This window comes from Dipodomys merriami, unplaced genomic scaffold, assembly GCF_024711535.1.
Source record: "Dipodomys merriami isolate MVZ:Mamm:240054 unplaced genomic scaffold, mDipMer1.0.p SCAF_1212, whole genome shotgun sequence".
Taxonomy (NCBI): Eukaryota; Metazoa; Chordata; class Mammalia; order Rodentia; family Heteromyidae; genus Dipodomys; species Dipodomys merriami.
This window is the reverse complement of record NW_027202508.1, coordinates 176,950-190,556: the sequence shown is the minus strand read 5'-3', so window position 1 is coordinate 190,556 and position 13,607 is coordinate 176,950. Positions and strand designations below refer to the sequence as shown.

General features: G+C 41.9%; 1 protein-coding gene across 9 annotated transcripts in view; it reads left to right on the top strand.

Moving 5' to 3' along the window:
• LOC138823697 (endogenous retrovirus group K member 18 Env polyprotein-like) overlaps positions 1–12,197 on the top strand; it is a 32,940-nt gene extending 20,743 nt beyond the window's left edge. For 4 of the 9 annotated variants that reach the window (XM_070017203.1, XM_070017204.1, XM_070017205.1 and 1 more), the window contains 2 exons: positions 368–588; positions 1,675–3,629. In XM_070017203.1, coding sequence (XP_069873304.1) covers positions 368–588; positions 1,675–1,970 — 517 coding nt within the window. In that variant the 3' untranslated portion in view covers positions 1,971–3,629. Of the gene's footprint in view, positions 1–367; positions 3,630–9,702 lie in introns of those variants that run through there. The other 5 variants (XR_011370876.1, XR_011370880.1, XR_011370878.1 and 2 more) reach the window with 4 other exon arrangements.
• Positions 12,198–13,607: the final 1,410 nt, after the last annotated feature.

Here is a 13,607-nt window from a genome sequence, read left to right as displayed (position 1 = left end):
CACCATATTCTAAAAGCCAGTGTACAATCAGAAAAATATTAGGGGAGTTTACTAAAGTTAGTCCCTAGGTAAAACTTCTTTAATGAACCTGTGTAGACTAATGCCAACTGTTTACACACCCATAAAACATTTAAGCTTCAATTATTAAAAAAACAAAAAAGGGGAATCCCCAAGGGAACTTTTGCCTTAACCTTATTTACTCTAAATTTTTAAAATTTCACTCAAAGTGATCCTTTCACTAAAGCTGAAAAGCATTTTATCCCTCTAGCACCACCTCACTATCTATTCCCATATGGTTTAAAAAATTTAATCAATGAAGAATAAGACTAATGCCCCATAAGTGAAAATAGCGTTTCTATCATTCCAGATGGATCTACTGGCAACATCTGGGTCCCTTTTTGACTCATCCGACCTCCAGAGAAGCAAAAACAACACAACACAACCCTGAGGAAGAACATCTAGTACGCAGATTTGCAGACCTAAGGTTGAAGTCTGGAGGAAGCCATCATCCTTATCTTAAGAAAACCAGCTTGACCCCAGCAACATGGGGTCAGAATAAGGTGTTGACACAAGACCGAAGCCACCCTGGTCAGTACAAAAACCCCTAGAATACCTGAATATCTGTTTTGGCCATGATTGCACTGCTTGTGAATACTTCTGCAGTGAGTAGTGAACATGCATATTGGGCCTATGTCACTCACCGACCATTGTTAAAATTAGTGGATTAGCTAGACCAAGGTCCGGTGGCGTATACAAATGACAGCATGTATTTTCCTCCACCATGGGATCATGCAGACCCTACTCATCCAGGTGAGGAAGGCATACCTTATATTATTTCCTTAGGATTTGAGTCTTTACCACTGTGTTTAGGGACATCACCTTGCTTACCAACCAGAAGACAGGTATGGGCATACATCTTGCCTGATGATAAAATCAACAATCATATGGGGCTATTCAGCACAATTTCCTTAAATTTTATTGGTAAGGATCATTCTTATACAAATAAGACTGGGCGACCACCTAACCTAGTATGCCAGGACATTAATTATTGAATTTTGTTTATGTTTCTATTCAGTGGTCTCAGTGTCAAAACCCTAGAGGAAAGATTATACAGCATAATGATAACATCTCATTTATAGATTGAGGTCCTCATGGATGTTTCATTGCCAATTATTCTGAAAAGCATGTTGGTGATTGGTATACTAATAATTCTTCTGATGGTGACGTCTATACAATGGAGTTATAAATCATGTAGAACCCATTGGCTTGCTCACCTGACATGATGGAGGCCTTGTGCCTCGTAGGCCACATATAAACTTCAGGGGACACTTAGGGCCTGAGCAGTGGCATTTATAAAACTTGCCACCCAATTTTATACAACTCAGAATTGGATTGGTCACTTTACTAGGGCCCATGAGGCAAATTATACATTTTACAGGAACCATTCTTTTACTGTACAGGGTTGTATTAAACTTTCCTATGTCCTAGCCCACAGGGACAGTGTCAATCAATGAGAACCCACGCAGCCTGGACTCTTTACATGCTTAAATCATACTATTTCTTTTAATATGCCTTCTCAGTCTCTCCTGATATTAAGATCTCGCTTAGGGGTCTGGGTGCCTGTTAACCTCACCCGACCTTGGCAGGAGAGCCCCACTGTTGGTTTGTTGACAGGAGTCTTCCAGCAACTGCTGAAGAGAACTAGGAGATTCCTGGGTCTGAGTGTAGCTGTGATCCTTGAAATGACTGCTATCACCATGACTGCTGCGACTGCCGGAGTGGCCCTGCATTCCTCCATCCAAACCAAGGACTTTGTAGAGAAGTGGCTGGACTGTCACCAGCTATGGACTCATCAGCACAATATTAAACAGGACATTGATTCCCGTCTGAACACCCTGCAACACACGGTGCAGTGGATGGGAGACCAGATAATTGATCTGCAGAAACAGCTAACCTTCAAGTGTGATTAGAGCTCAATAAACTGTGCATCACTCCTACTTGATTCAACACTTCTAACATTACTTGGCAGGGACTTCACTACCACCTGCCAGTCTTGCAAGGAAATTTGACTTGGGACATCCACTAGTTACAGCAGGAAGTCATTGAGACTTTCTTGGCACAACTCCCTGGGGTGGGATATGAAGGTCTGGCTGAGGGAATTGCATCTGTGCTAAACCAATTGGACCCTCGAACCTGGTGGCACAGTTTTACCCATAGTGTTTCTACAGGATTGATTGCATTATGTCTTGTCAAGATATTGCTGTCTACATTCCAAAATAGTTTCTGCAAATCCCTTCTGCAAAGGATCTCTTGCTTATGGTTGTACTTAAAAAACAAAAAAGGGGGGAGATGTCAGAGGCATCAACCGGCATAACCCCATCTGTTGCTGTTTCCACAACGGGATCTGGGAACACGATGTGTGGTATAGGCAAGAAGGGACTACACCATGTGGGTATAGACAAAATTTATTGGAACATCACATGCTTATATACAGCACACAAGCAGGAGAAGTAAATCTTCAGTCAGGGGCAGAGAGTTAAACAGTTTTATGGGAGCACAGACAATGAGAGTTTAAACAGAAAAAGCTAATCCTTGTCAACAAATGTGGAGCAGTTCCACTAAACAAGGTTGTAAAAGTAGGTAAAGCACAGGTGATTTACACATGGGGGGGGGGGTCTCCAGGCATTGTTCTACGTGGTTAAGTAGATGAAGCACGAATGGTACTTTGAGCAAACCATTACCTGAGTCTTGCACCGGGGCAGAACCTTTGCCCAGCATGGAGGAAAGGGTGTCCCTTCCTCCCCGAGAAGAATTGGTAGTGGTCCTGTGGCTCAGGTGGTAGGGCACTTGCTTTCAGCTGAAGAGCTGAGGGACAGCGTCCAGGCCCAGAGTTCAAGCCCCACAACCAACAAAAATAAATAAATTGGAAGTAAGGGATGCATGTCTGTATCCACCCTCAGGGCACACAGGTGCTCAAATGGGGTTTTGCAGGCCTATGCCTCCAACACCCATATGAACCCCTCTCCTTCTGCTCCCACTCCAGCTCCCAGATCTTAGGCAGATTGGGTGGAAGGGGGCTGTGTCAGTCCTGGAGTTTTTCTCCACCTCTGGCTGTGCCTGAGCAGCTGCAGGAGCCCTGGCCCATGCTGCACGAGGCAGCAACAACTGCTGCAGTCGCTGCTGCAAGTTTGGCCATTTGGCTCCACTCCTGCCTGGTTGCCCTGACACTGGAGGAGTCTCGCTGGCTCCTTTGCTGTTTCACACTGCACCTCCAGCCTAGGGATGAGCCCAGGAAGCTCGGCGCTGGAGCCTTTGAGGCCTGAGGTCAGCCACTGGAGGGATTTGGAGGGGCTGCCCTGCCTGCAGGGTCTGGCCTGAGGAGCCTGTGCCCCAGTCATGGCTGCTTGCTGCTCAGAAGAAGCGGCGGTGGAGCTGGCCTGTAGCCGGCTTGCTTGCTCCCTCCGAGGCTCTTACAGTTGTGTTACTGGCAGAACAATATCCCAACTGCTCTAGTACTATTTTATTGTATTTTAAAAATAAAAGACTTCATGGGCCCCATAAGTGCTTTATGAAATATGACTGGCAGCCGCTATTTAAATAAATGTGAGAATTCAGGAGTTTTTCTTTTATCTTCCTAAGTGATTTTTTTTGTCTGTCTTGGGACTTGAACTCTTGGCCGGGGTACTGCTGTCCCTTAGCTCTTCAGCTAAAGGCTAGCACTCTACCACTTGAGCCACAGGACCACTTAGGTTTTCTGGTGGTTTATTGGAGATAAGAGTCTCATGGTCTTTCCTGCACTGGTTGGATTTGAATCTCGATCCTCAGATCTCAGCTTCCTGAGTGGCTAGGATTACAGGCAGGAGCCACTTGTGCCCAGCTCTAAGTGATCATTTTAAAGGCTAAGCATAATAGATCACTCCTGTAGTACCATCTACTTGGGAGGCATAGATTGAGAGGATTGCAATCCAAGATCAACCCAGGCAAAAAGTGAGATCTGATCACAATCATCAAGCTGGGCTGATTCCAATAATCTCAGCTAGATGGGAGGCTGGTCCTGGGATGGGAAGAAAACAGGATGCCCTAACTTAAAAACTAAAGTACAAAAAGGCCGTAGTGTGGATTAAGAGTTAAACACCTGCCTAAGCATGAAATCCTTTGTATAAACCCTAGTACTGAGAAAAGGAGGGAGGGAGGAAAGCAGGAAGGGATATAGGGGAGGGAGAGAGATGTTATTTCATTAATTTTACATTTTTCCTAACACCATTCATTTTGAGTTTCTTTTGCTCAAGACTAGCACTCTGCCACTCAAGCCTCAGTACCACTTCCAGCCTTTCTCTTTATGTGGTACTGAGGAACCAAACCCAGGACTTCATGTATGTGCTAGGCCAGCACTCTATTACTAAGCCACATTCCCAGTCCTTCTTTTATTTTGTAAGATGAGCTTTGGTTTTGTGTTCTTCTCTTGGCATGGAACTTAGGCTAGTCTCAACCTAACTTCTGACTCAGCCTCCTAAATTCAGAGATTGCAAACATAGATCACCATACTCAGCTCAGGATTCCTTTGAGAGAATCATCTTTTCAGAGACAGAGTTATTCTGTCTTCCTTGGATTGGATGGCCTTTTGCTTTTGGCATTGTGTTAATCCCATTTCTTGTCTTGATATATTTCTCCTTCTAGATCAATAGAAAATTTTCAGCTTCCCAACTTGAAGCCTATTGGTCTCATCCAATAATATCACAAAATTGGTGAATACCATTACCTGGCATCATGGGCATGCCAGCCAGCTAAAACTCAGCTATCAGATGGGCTTGGGCTTCAACAATGCAGGCATTTCTCTGCATAATCTGAAAACTGTCATAGATAATGTTGGTTTATTCCATCCTGTTTTCAGCTGCTTGCCATTCTGAGCTTTGTATGTTTTTGCTTTCTTTTATTTATTTATTTATTTATTTTTGAGTCATAGGCCTTGATCTCTGGGCTTGGCTTGGGTGATGTCCCTGAGCTTTTCAACTCAAGGCTAGCACTCTACGACTTGAGCCACAGAGCCACTTCTGGTTTTCTGGTGGTTTATTGGAGATAGGAGTCTCACGGACTTTCCTCCCTGGGCTGGCTTTGAACCACGATCCTCAGATCTCAGACTTCTAAGTAGCTAGGATTACAGGTGTGAGCCACCTGTACCCGGCCCTGACTGAATCTTGAAAAGAGAAGACAGGAATAGGTCAAGAGACACACATTATCAAAATGGGGATGGGAGGGATCGAGAGTCCTGACTGAGCAGTGGATCCATATAAAGTCTGATCAGACTTACTCCAAACATGAAGGAACATCTTCAGTCTGGATGTTGGATGCCTCTAAACATTGTCAGGGACATGAAAGGAGCAGGGTTGGGTTGAAGGTTTAGGGAGCACTGTGGGATGAAGTGTCATTAAAAACTCAGCTCTGGGGCTGGGAAGTTGGCTCAGTGGTAGAGCTCTTGCCTTGCATGCCTGAGTCCCGGGGGTTCGATTCTTCAGCACCATATAAGCAAAATGGAAAGCCGGAAGTGGCGCTTTGGCTCAAGTGGTAGAGCACTATCCTTGAGCTGAAGAGCTGAGGGACAGGGCACAGGCCCAGAGTTCAGGCCCCACAACCGGACCCTCCCCCCCAAAAATAAAACTCTCAGTTCTGACAGCACAGATCAAGTGTATGTCTTGGGAGTCCCCTGTTGTGCTGTGGCAATGCTCTTCCTGTGTATGTCTGCCTAGAGGGGGAGGTGTTTGCTCCTCATTTGTCATTAATTCTAGAGGACAGAGGAGCCCCATGAGTCCAGTAAACAGATGCTTTCTGGCAGCTTCTCACAGTGTTTCCTCCAGGCAGCACCATGCTCTTTACTTGCTCTGATGAGGCAGCTGCATATGGGTCTGCAGGAATTTCTTGTCAAGAAATTAGAGAGTCATTCATTCATTACTCTATAACAAAGAGTGGCAATGCCTAACTATAGGTTGCTTTGTTATTCCAATGTGTGTGCTACTGGCACTGGCTTGTCTCTTCAGTCTGCACAGGCTCAGGACAATACTATAGTCAGCTCGGACACACCAGCTTACACCCAGTCACTACTCAGAATGTGATGTCAAAGCTACTCCTGGTAATAGATGACAAGGCTGTTTAAATCAGAATAAGATCACAGCAGAATGCACTACGATATCTTTTTGCTCCTCTGATTTTACAGCTTCTAAGCTAGTGTTTCCTGGCTTCCTATCCTTGTGGCGTAGTATGAGAGCCATCTAGGTTGTTGCAATGCATCAGCCAGGAGAAGGGTGTCTATAGTCAGAGAATGACACAAAAAATAGCATCTGTGGTGAGGTTAGACTTGGTGTTGGATTATAATTAAGCTAGTTCTGCAAAGCTGGGAAGCATGGAAATGGACTGCCATTGTGAAATGGACATGGGATAATTTAGGAGACAACAAGGATCTGAGTAGCTCTCACCTGTAATCCTAGCTACTCAGGATGCTGTGATCTGAGTACTGAGGTTCAGAGACAACCTAGGCACAAATATCAGATAGTTTCTTTCTTCCAATTAACTAGCAAAAATGAACTAGAGCTGTGGCTGAAGTACTAGCCATAAGAAAAAGAGCTAAGGGTCAGCACTGAACACATGCTAGCATGAAAAAAATGAGAAAGACATAAGAAGGGAAATTACAAGAAACTTACTGTGAACAATTAGACCTCTAATTATCTTTCTTTTTATTAGCAAGTATAGGTTGTACAAGAAGGAGGTTGTGACGTTCCCATACATGGATACAATGTATCACAGTCATACCCACTCCATCACCTACCCAGTCTTATTTCCAGTTAACACTAAAAAGCCAGAAGCAGTGAGGTAGCTCAAGTGGAAGAGTCCCAGCCTTGAGCAAAAATCTGAAGTGACATTACCAGGTCCTGAGTTGAAGCCCTAGTACAAGGACCACCACACCCAACAAAAATAAAATATTCCATGGGAATGAATGTAGATCTTGTAACATACAACTACAGAAAATAGTAATGTCTGGCATTGAGCTCCCTTAAATTATAAATAACATGAGGAAACAAAGGTCCAAAGTCTTTTTGAATAGCATTTTATTTTCTGAGGATAACAGAATAACAAGACATTGTTATTGTCTGTTCTGTCACATGGTGTTAGATATAAGTATGAGATACTCTGCAGGAAGAACCTCTGTGCAACTTCTGAGGAAACAGAAGTTGGCTGTTCTTTTAAGGGTGAAGGAAATACTTTGTATCTTTTGATGGCGGTGAATCTATGGGAAATCATCAACCTATTAAAAAAACTAGATATAGTTATAGAATTATATCATCTTATATTAAGAAAGGTCATTAAAGGCACTTTAAAACTAAACAAAGAGGGGCTGGGAAGGTGTCTGAATGGTAGAGTGCTTGCCTCACATGCATGAGGCCCTGGGTTCAATTCCTCAGAACCACATAAGCAGAAAAGCAGAAAGTGGTACTGTGGCTCAAGTGGTAGAGCACTAGCCTTGAGCTGAAAAGCTGAGAGACAGCTCCCAGGCCCTTTGTTCAGACCCCATGGCCAACAAAATACATACATACATACATACTTACATAAACTAAGAATAAGAACTTTAAGAGCGTAAACTAATAGAAATGGAATATAACTTAAATAGCAATCTACAAATTTATACTGTTAAATTCATTGAGTACTTAAACAAATGGGGAAATTCAATTCTTTCCCATAATAGATTGTTAACTGAAGAATATAATTTGAGTGAGGGAATTTTGTGTAGATGCCTATTACATATCATCTAATAGAAATGCCATGTAAGCCAGAACACAGAAGCCTCCCACAGGACATAGTGCTGTCTGAAAATGAACTCATGGAAAAATGGTACAAAACCTCGTTCAGAAGTCATACTAAAATTTTTCTGTGTATATGCTGATCCTGGGGTTAGAACTGAGGGCTTGGGTGCTGTCTTTGAGCTAATTTTGCTCAAGACTAGTGCTGTGCCACTTGAGTCACAGCACCACTTCCAGGAGTGTTTTAGTAGTTTTTTGGAGATGAGTCTCATGGACTTTCTTTCATGGGCTGGCTTCAAACATTGGTCTTCAGATCTCCACCTCCTGAGCAGCTAAGGCTATAGGCATGATCCAGCAGTGCTGGGCTCCAAACTGACAATTTTCTCTCAAGAAATATCACTTCACACTGAAATAGTGAATCCAAATAGCTCATAATGGAACAAGGAATAATATTTCCACAGCAACCTATAGTGGATCTATTCGCATATACTGTGACAGATACCAAATGTTCCCAAATCAAATCTACCCTAACCATTTTTCTCTCATAGACCCTTCTTAAAGCAATTTCAGCAGGTTTTGTTAGTTTGTTTTGTGCTTATTCTAGGTCTTGAACTCGGGGCTTGAGTACCATATCTATGCTCCTTTTGCTTAATCTTAGCATGCTACCACATGAGCTACAACCCATTTCCTTTCTTTTGGTAGTTTTTTTTTTTTTTTTTTGTCGGTCGTGGGGCTTGAACTCTGGGCCTGGGCGCTGTCCCTCAGCTCTTCAGCTCAAGGCGAGCGCTCTACCACTTGAGCTACAGCGCCACTTCCGGTTTTCTGGTGGTTTTTATTGGAGATAGGAGTCTCACGGTCTCTCCTGCCCGGGCTGGCTTTGAACCGCGATCCTCAGATCTCAGCCTCCTGAGTAGCTAGGATTACAGGCGTGAGCCACCAGCGCCCGGCCTTTTGGTAGTTTTTTGGAGATAAGACTCACTGATTTTTCCTGCTTACAACCTTCTGAATAGATAGGATTAAAGTTGTGAGCCACTTTCCCCCACCTTCATTGTTTACTTTTGTAGGAGCACATAAAGTACTTCCACCACATTTGTCCATTTGCCCTTCCCTTCACAATGCTACCCCCACCAAAAACCTTATAATAGATTTCTTAATCCTTTGATTAAAGTAAACTAAGCAAAGAGACAATTAAAAATGATATGCTATGTCTTAGGTTGCCTTGATCTTAGCAGAGTATCACTTCAAGTTAAAACTGATTAACAAAAATTGAAGAAAAATACCGAGGAGACTCAAAATTGAACAAAGTAAATCCTAATCTTCAAGTTTCAGGTCTCCAAGTAAAAGGAAAGCAGAAACTGTTGTTGGGAGTTCCAGGTAACCAGTGAGGCTTGATAGTCAAAAGTGATGTGTGATCCTGAAGTCTGAGGGGAGTATGAGCAGTACTAATGTATAAGTGTTTAAAATCCCTCACTTCAATGGTTATGCTGGGGTGAAGTTGAGAATGTCCTTGTTCAAGGTTTTGGGTATCATCATATTTATGACTTCATGAAATCCCATAACATCATGATGCCTCTTCCTGAAAATTCATTGAGTAATCCTAGCTACTCAGAAGGCTGAGATCTGAGCATCATGGTTTAGTTATCTCCAATTAATCACCAAAAAGATGGAAGTGGAACTGCAGCTCAAGTGGAAAATCACTAACCTTGAGGGGGAAAAAAAGCAAACAAGAACAGATTCTAAGCCCTGAGTTCAAGTCCTAGCAGTGGGGATGGGGAGAGTTTGATTGAGAAGGAAGACAAAAGACAGTCAAAGCCAAGAGTAAAGTAGGCCCTAAAAGTTCAGAGATTACAACCTAGAATGCCTTTAACCAAGGATGCTTGTCTTAGTTGGGTTTTTCTTATTGTGATTTTTATAGGCAAACAGCATTGAATTGGAGAAAAAATAGCTTTCTCAACCTAAACCAAATATCAAAATGAAGAAAAAGTCTATCTTGTGCAAGCCTATAAAGCAGGAGTTACTGGAGGGGAATGAAGAAAGCCTAAAGAAGAGCTCAGCATCCCAGAGAATGGTGTGTCAGACCAGGAAAGCAAAGAGGAGGACCAGGAGCCAGAATCATCATGTGACCTCAACTCTGTGGATATGTGCAGAGTCATGTGTTCACTCACTAACTCTTAGGATTTTGTCATGGCTAGGACACTAAACTCGCTCCTTACTCAAATTTTCCCTTTCATCTGCTTGATCTCAAAACTTCTTAACTTGGGTGGCATTTTTTGTGCTTTTGAAAATTTTATTATTTCTCAAAAACAGCCTTTGAAGTGTTAAAAGGACATCTGGGTGAATAAAGTGGAAATATTCGAGTTTGGTTAAAAAAAAAATGAATGAACTGAGGCAGTTGGAAGACCATGGGAAGAGGTGTAATAAGAATAGTCTCTTACGTGGGAAAAGTCTTAGCAGTTTTACCTTCAGCTCCATCTGTAAGAAACCATTAACATTCTCTATTAGTAGAGTTATTATTTGTATAATTAAATTTGGAATTGGCACTTGATGATCCAAATATTAAGTACCATGTCCCCTGAGCAAAGTTTAGGTTGTTTGATATAAAGTTGAAGAGCCTACAAGTTTAAATTTTTCTTTAATATAATAAGTAACAGACTATTTTTCAAAATCTACTTGGTATGGCGAACTTGAATTGCTAGGCCTGGTAATACTTTTCATTGTAGGAACAACTAGTTTTTCTACATAGCTCTTACCCTATACCCTGATGCCCTACTCTGCTTTGTTAGCCTTGTCCAGTACTTTGGGATGTAGTCCTTTGGTTTATTTTTATCATTCTAAAGCTAGTCTCTATCATCATAGATATGTCAGAATTGGCATGTTGGTCTAAATATCTGGTAATAAATCTATTTCTTCCACTGTTAACCCCACAGACATCTTTAGGTAGAAAAATGTTGTTTCCTGCTCTTTGCCTTAGCACCATCTTCCTAGAAAAAACAGCACCATGAGAGCCAAGTAGAGGAAGCGAATGCGCAGGCTGAAGGGCAAAAGAAGAAAGATGAGGCAGAGGTCTAAGTAAACCAGTTTGTGCACCCATCAAGGCCAGAGGAGCAGGAGGAATAAGGAATGCCATAGGCTGGGACGCTGAGATGTTGGACTGCATGCCGCTGTGATTTCCCAGTGGATCCAGAACTTTCATTGCCAAGATCATCTCTGAAAGACACACCTTGCTCATAACCAAGCATCCCCTGATGATCCTGTGCCCCAGACCTGTGACATTCTGGACTAGTTCTGTTCATAGTTGTGGCCAAGTGTGACACATGTACAATAAACCATCTCTTTTGCTGTTGCAAGAAAAAAACAGAAAGAAAAATGTTGTTTCCTTATTGAAAATTCACCCATTTCAAATATTTTGTGGAAGTTTCTTTTTTGTTTATTGTTTTTTGTTTTTTGGATTTTGTTTTTTGTTTTGTCAGTCATGGGACTTTAATTCTGGGCCTAAGCACCGTCCCTCATTCTTCAGCTCAAGGCTAGCACTCTACTACTTGAGCCACAGTGCCACTTCTGGTTTTCTGAGTAGTTTATTGAGATAAGAGTCTCAGGGACTTTCCTGCCTGGGCTGGCTTTGAACCATGATCCTCAGATCTCAACCTCTTGAGTAGCTAGGATTGCAGGCTTGAGCCACCGGTATCTGGCTGGAAGATTTTTATATGTGGATTTATGGAGGGGTGTATTTGTTTTCTACTTTTCAAACCATTATTTAATGACCATTATTTTGGTATTGAGCAATTTTATTATTTTAATTTGGGGCATTGCTTTATTTTGTTATGTTTTTGCCCATAATGGTATTTGAAATCAGGGTCTCATACTCACCTTACTTGAACCACTGCTCAAGTCCAGCTCTTTGCTTGTTGAAGATGGAGTTGCAGACTTTTCTGCCTGGCCTGGCTTTGAATCACCATTCTCCAGATCTTAGCCTCCTAATTGAATTTTATGTGTTCAATAGTGTGGAATGTAAGCCAGGCATGGGAAGCTAACAACTATAATCCTAGCTACTCAGGAGACTGAGATGTGAAGTCAATCCCAAACATAAAAGTTCATAAGTCTCTCAACTCTAACAAACTTCTCAGAAAAGGCTAGAAGTGGTGCCATGACTCAGGTGGTAGAATGCTAGCTTTGAGCAGAAGAAGCTCAAGACAGCACCTAATCCCTGAGTTCAAGCCTCTGCCTGTTGGGGTGGGGGGCAGAAGATTGGGTTTCAAACAGTCAATTGGAAACTCTTCTTCCCAACATTTCATGACCAGTCTTCCCTCTCCTCCTTCATAAAGGCCACAGTATTACAGGTTTTCTACCAGAGTCATAGAAACTGGTAATATTAAGTGCTTTTTGTTTTACATTCAATTCACTTTGGAACTTTAAAAAACTTCTATAACTTATAATATTTATACTACTGAAAAATAACTGATTTTTTGAAAAGCATAGAAAAAAATCTTTGTCAAGGGTCCCAGTGGATACTAAGGAACATTATTGGGAAATTTTTACTTGGTTGCTTGTCTGTTGAATCATTTAAACACATGTGGAATTTGGGGTTTTTCAACATTTTACCACCAAATCTTCAACAAACTACGTTGCCTCATTGGATTTTGCTTCAAAAATTATAAAATATTTTGACATATTTTTGGTTTGGTCTTTTGGGGATTTTGGCTTTTGGAGTGCTAGTGGGCCAGTACGTAGGCTTGAATGGAGGTCTGGTATCTTGCTTAGATTATTTTGTTCAATGCAATCACTGTGTCATTTAAGTCAGATTTCCACTTCTGGTTTTTGCTACTTAATTGAAATAAGAATCTTGAGGATTTGTTTCCTTGGGTTGGCATCAAACTGTGATCTTCAGATCCCACCTTCATGAGCAGCTGAAATTACAAGTATGAGCCAAACCCTGGATATATTGTACTACCTATAAAACCAAAAGATGGACAAAATTCAGACGCAAGTGTGTATGATATGTATTTTACATAATTATATAGACAAATATAACCATGTAAGTGTGTGTGTGTGTGTGTGTGTGTGTGTGTGTGTGTGTGTGTGTGTGTGTGATTTTAAATGTGTAGAGGGAAATGAAGATGTATTGAGGAAAGATTTCACCTAGGTTTTTTCACAGACTGGGCTACAATACAGTCATCATCCCATCCATCTGCATCCTTACCTAAGATATGCACATCCTGTGGTGGTATCATGGTTATTTTTTGTGTGTGAGAGCCACTACTGAGGCTTGGATTCAGGGCCTGGATGGTGTCCCTTAACTTTTGTTGTTGTTGCAAGGCTGGTAGTCTGCCTTTTGAACCACAGCTCAGCTTTCTGTCTTTTGCTGGTTAATTGGAGGTAAGGGTCTTTTTGCATGGGTTGGCTTTGAACTGGGATCCTAAGATCTCAGCCTTCTGAGTAGCTAGGATTACAGGCTTGAGCCTCCAGTGTTTAGCTTTTCATTATTACTTTTACAACCTACATACTCATACACATCCCTTGCATCCAAAAATCTGACAGTTCAGGCTAACTGACAAGATGTGAGGAAAGATGGCTGAGTGGATAAGTTTCCAAATGGGCATCTAGCCATATTAATATCATTTTGGTAGGTAACTTACCCTTTAGTGAGCACATATTTCCTCTTTCATTCTTTCTTTAGAAGTCAGTGAAATGTTTTTGATATATCTTTCAAATATTATCTCCCAAACAGGAGATAATATTTTAATATATTTGACAATATTTCAGATGAGGGGTCTTGGTTGTCTGGAGCTCTGTGGGAAGAAGGCATCCAGCTGGGCTGTGGGC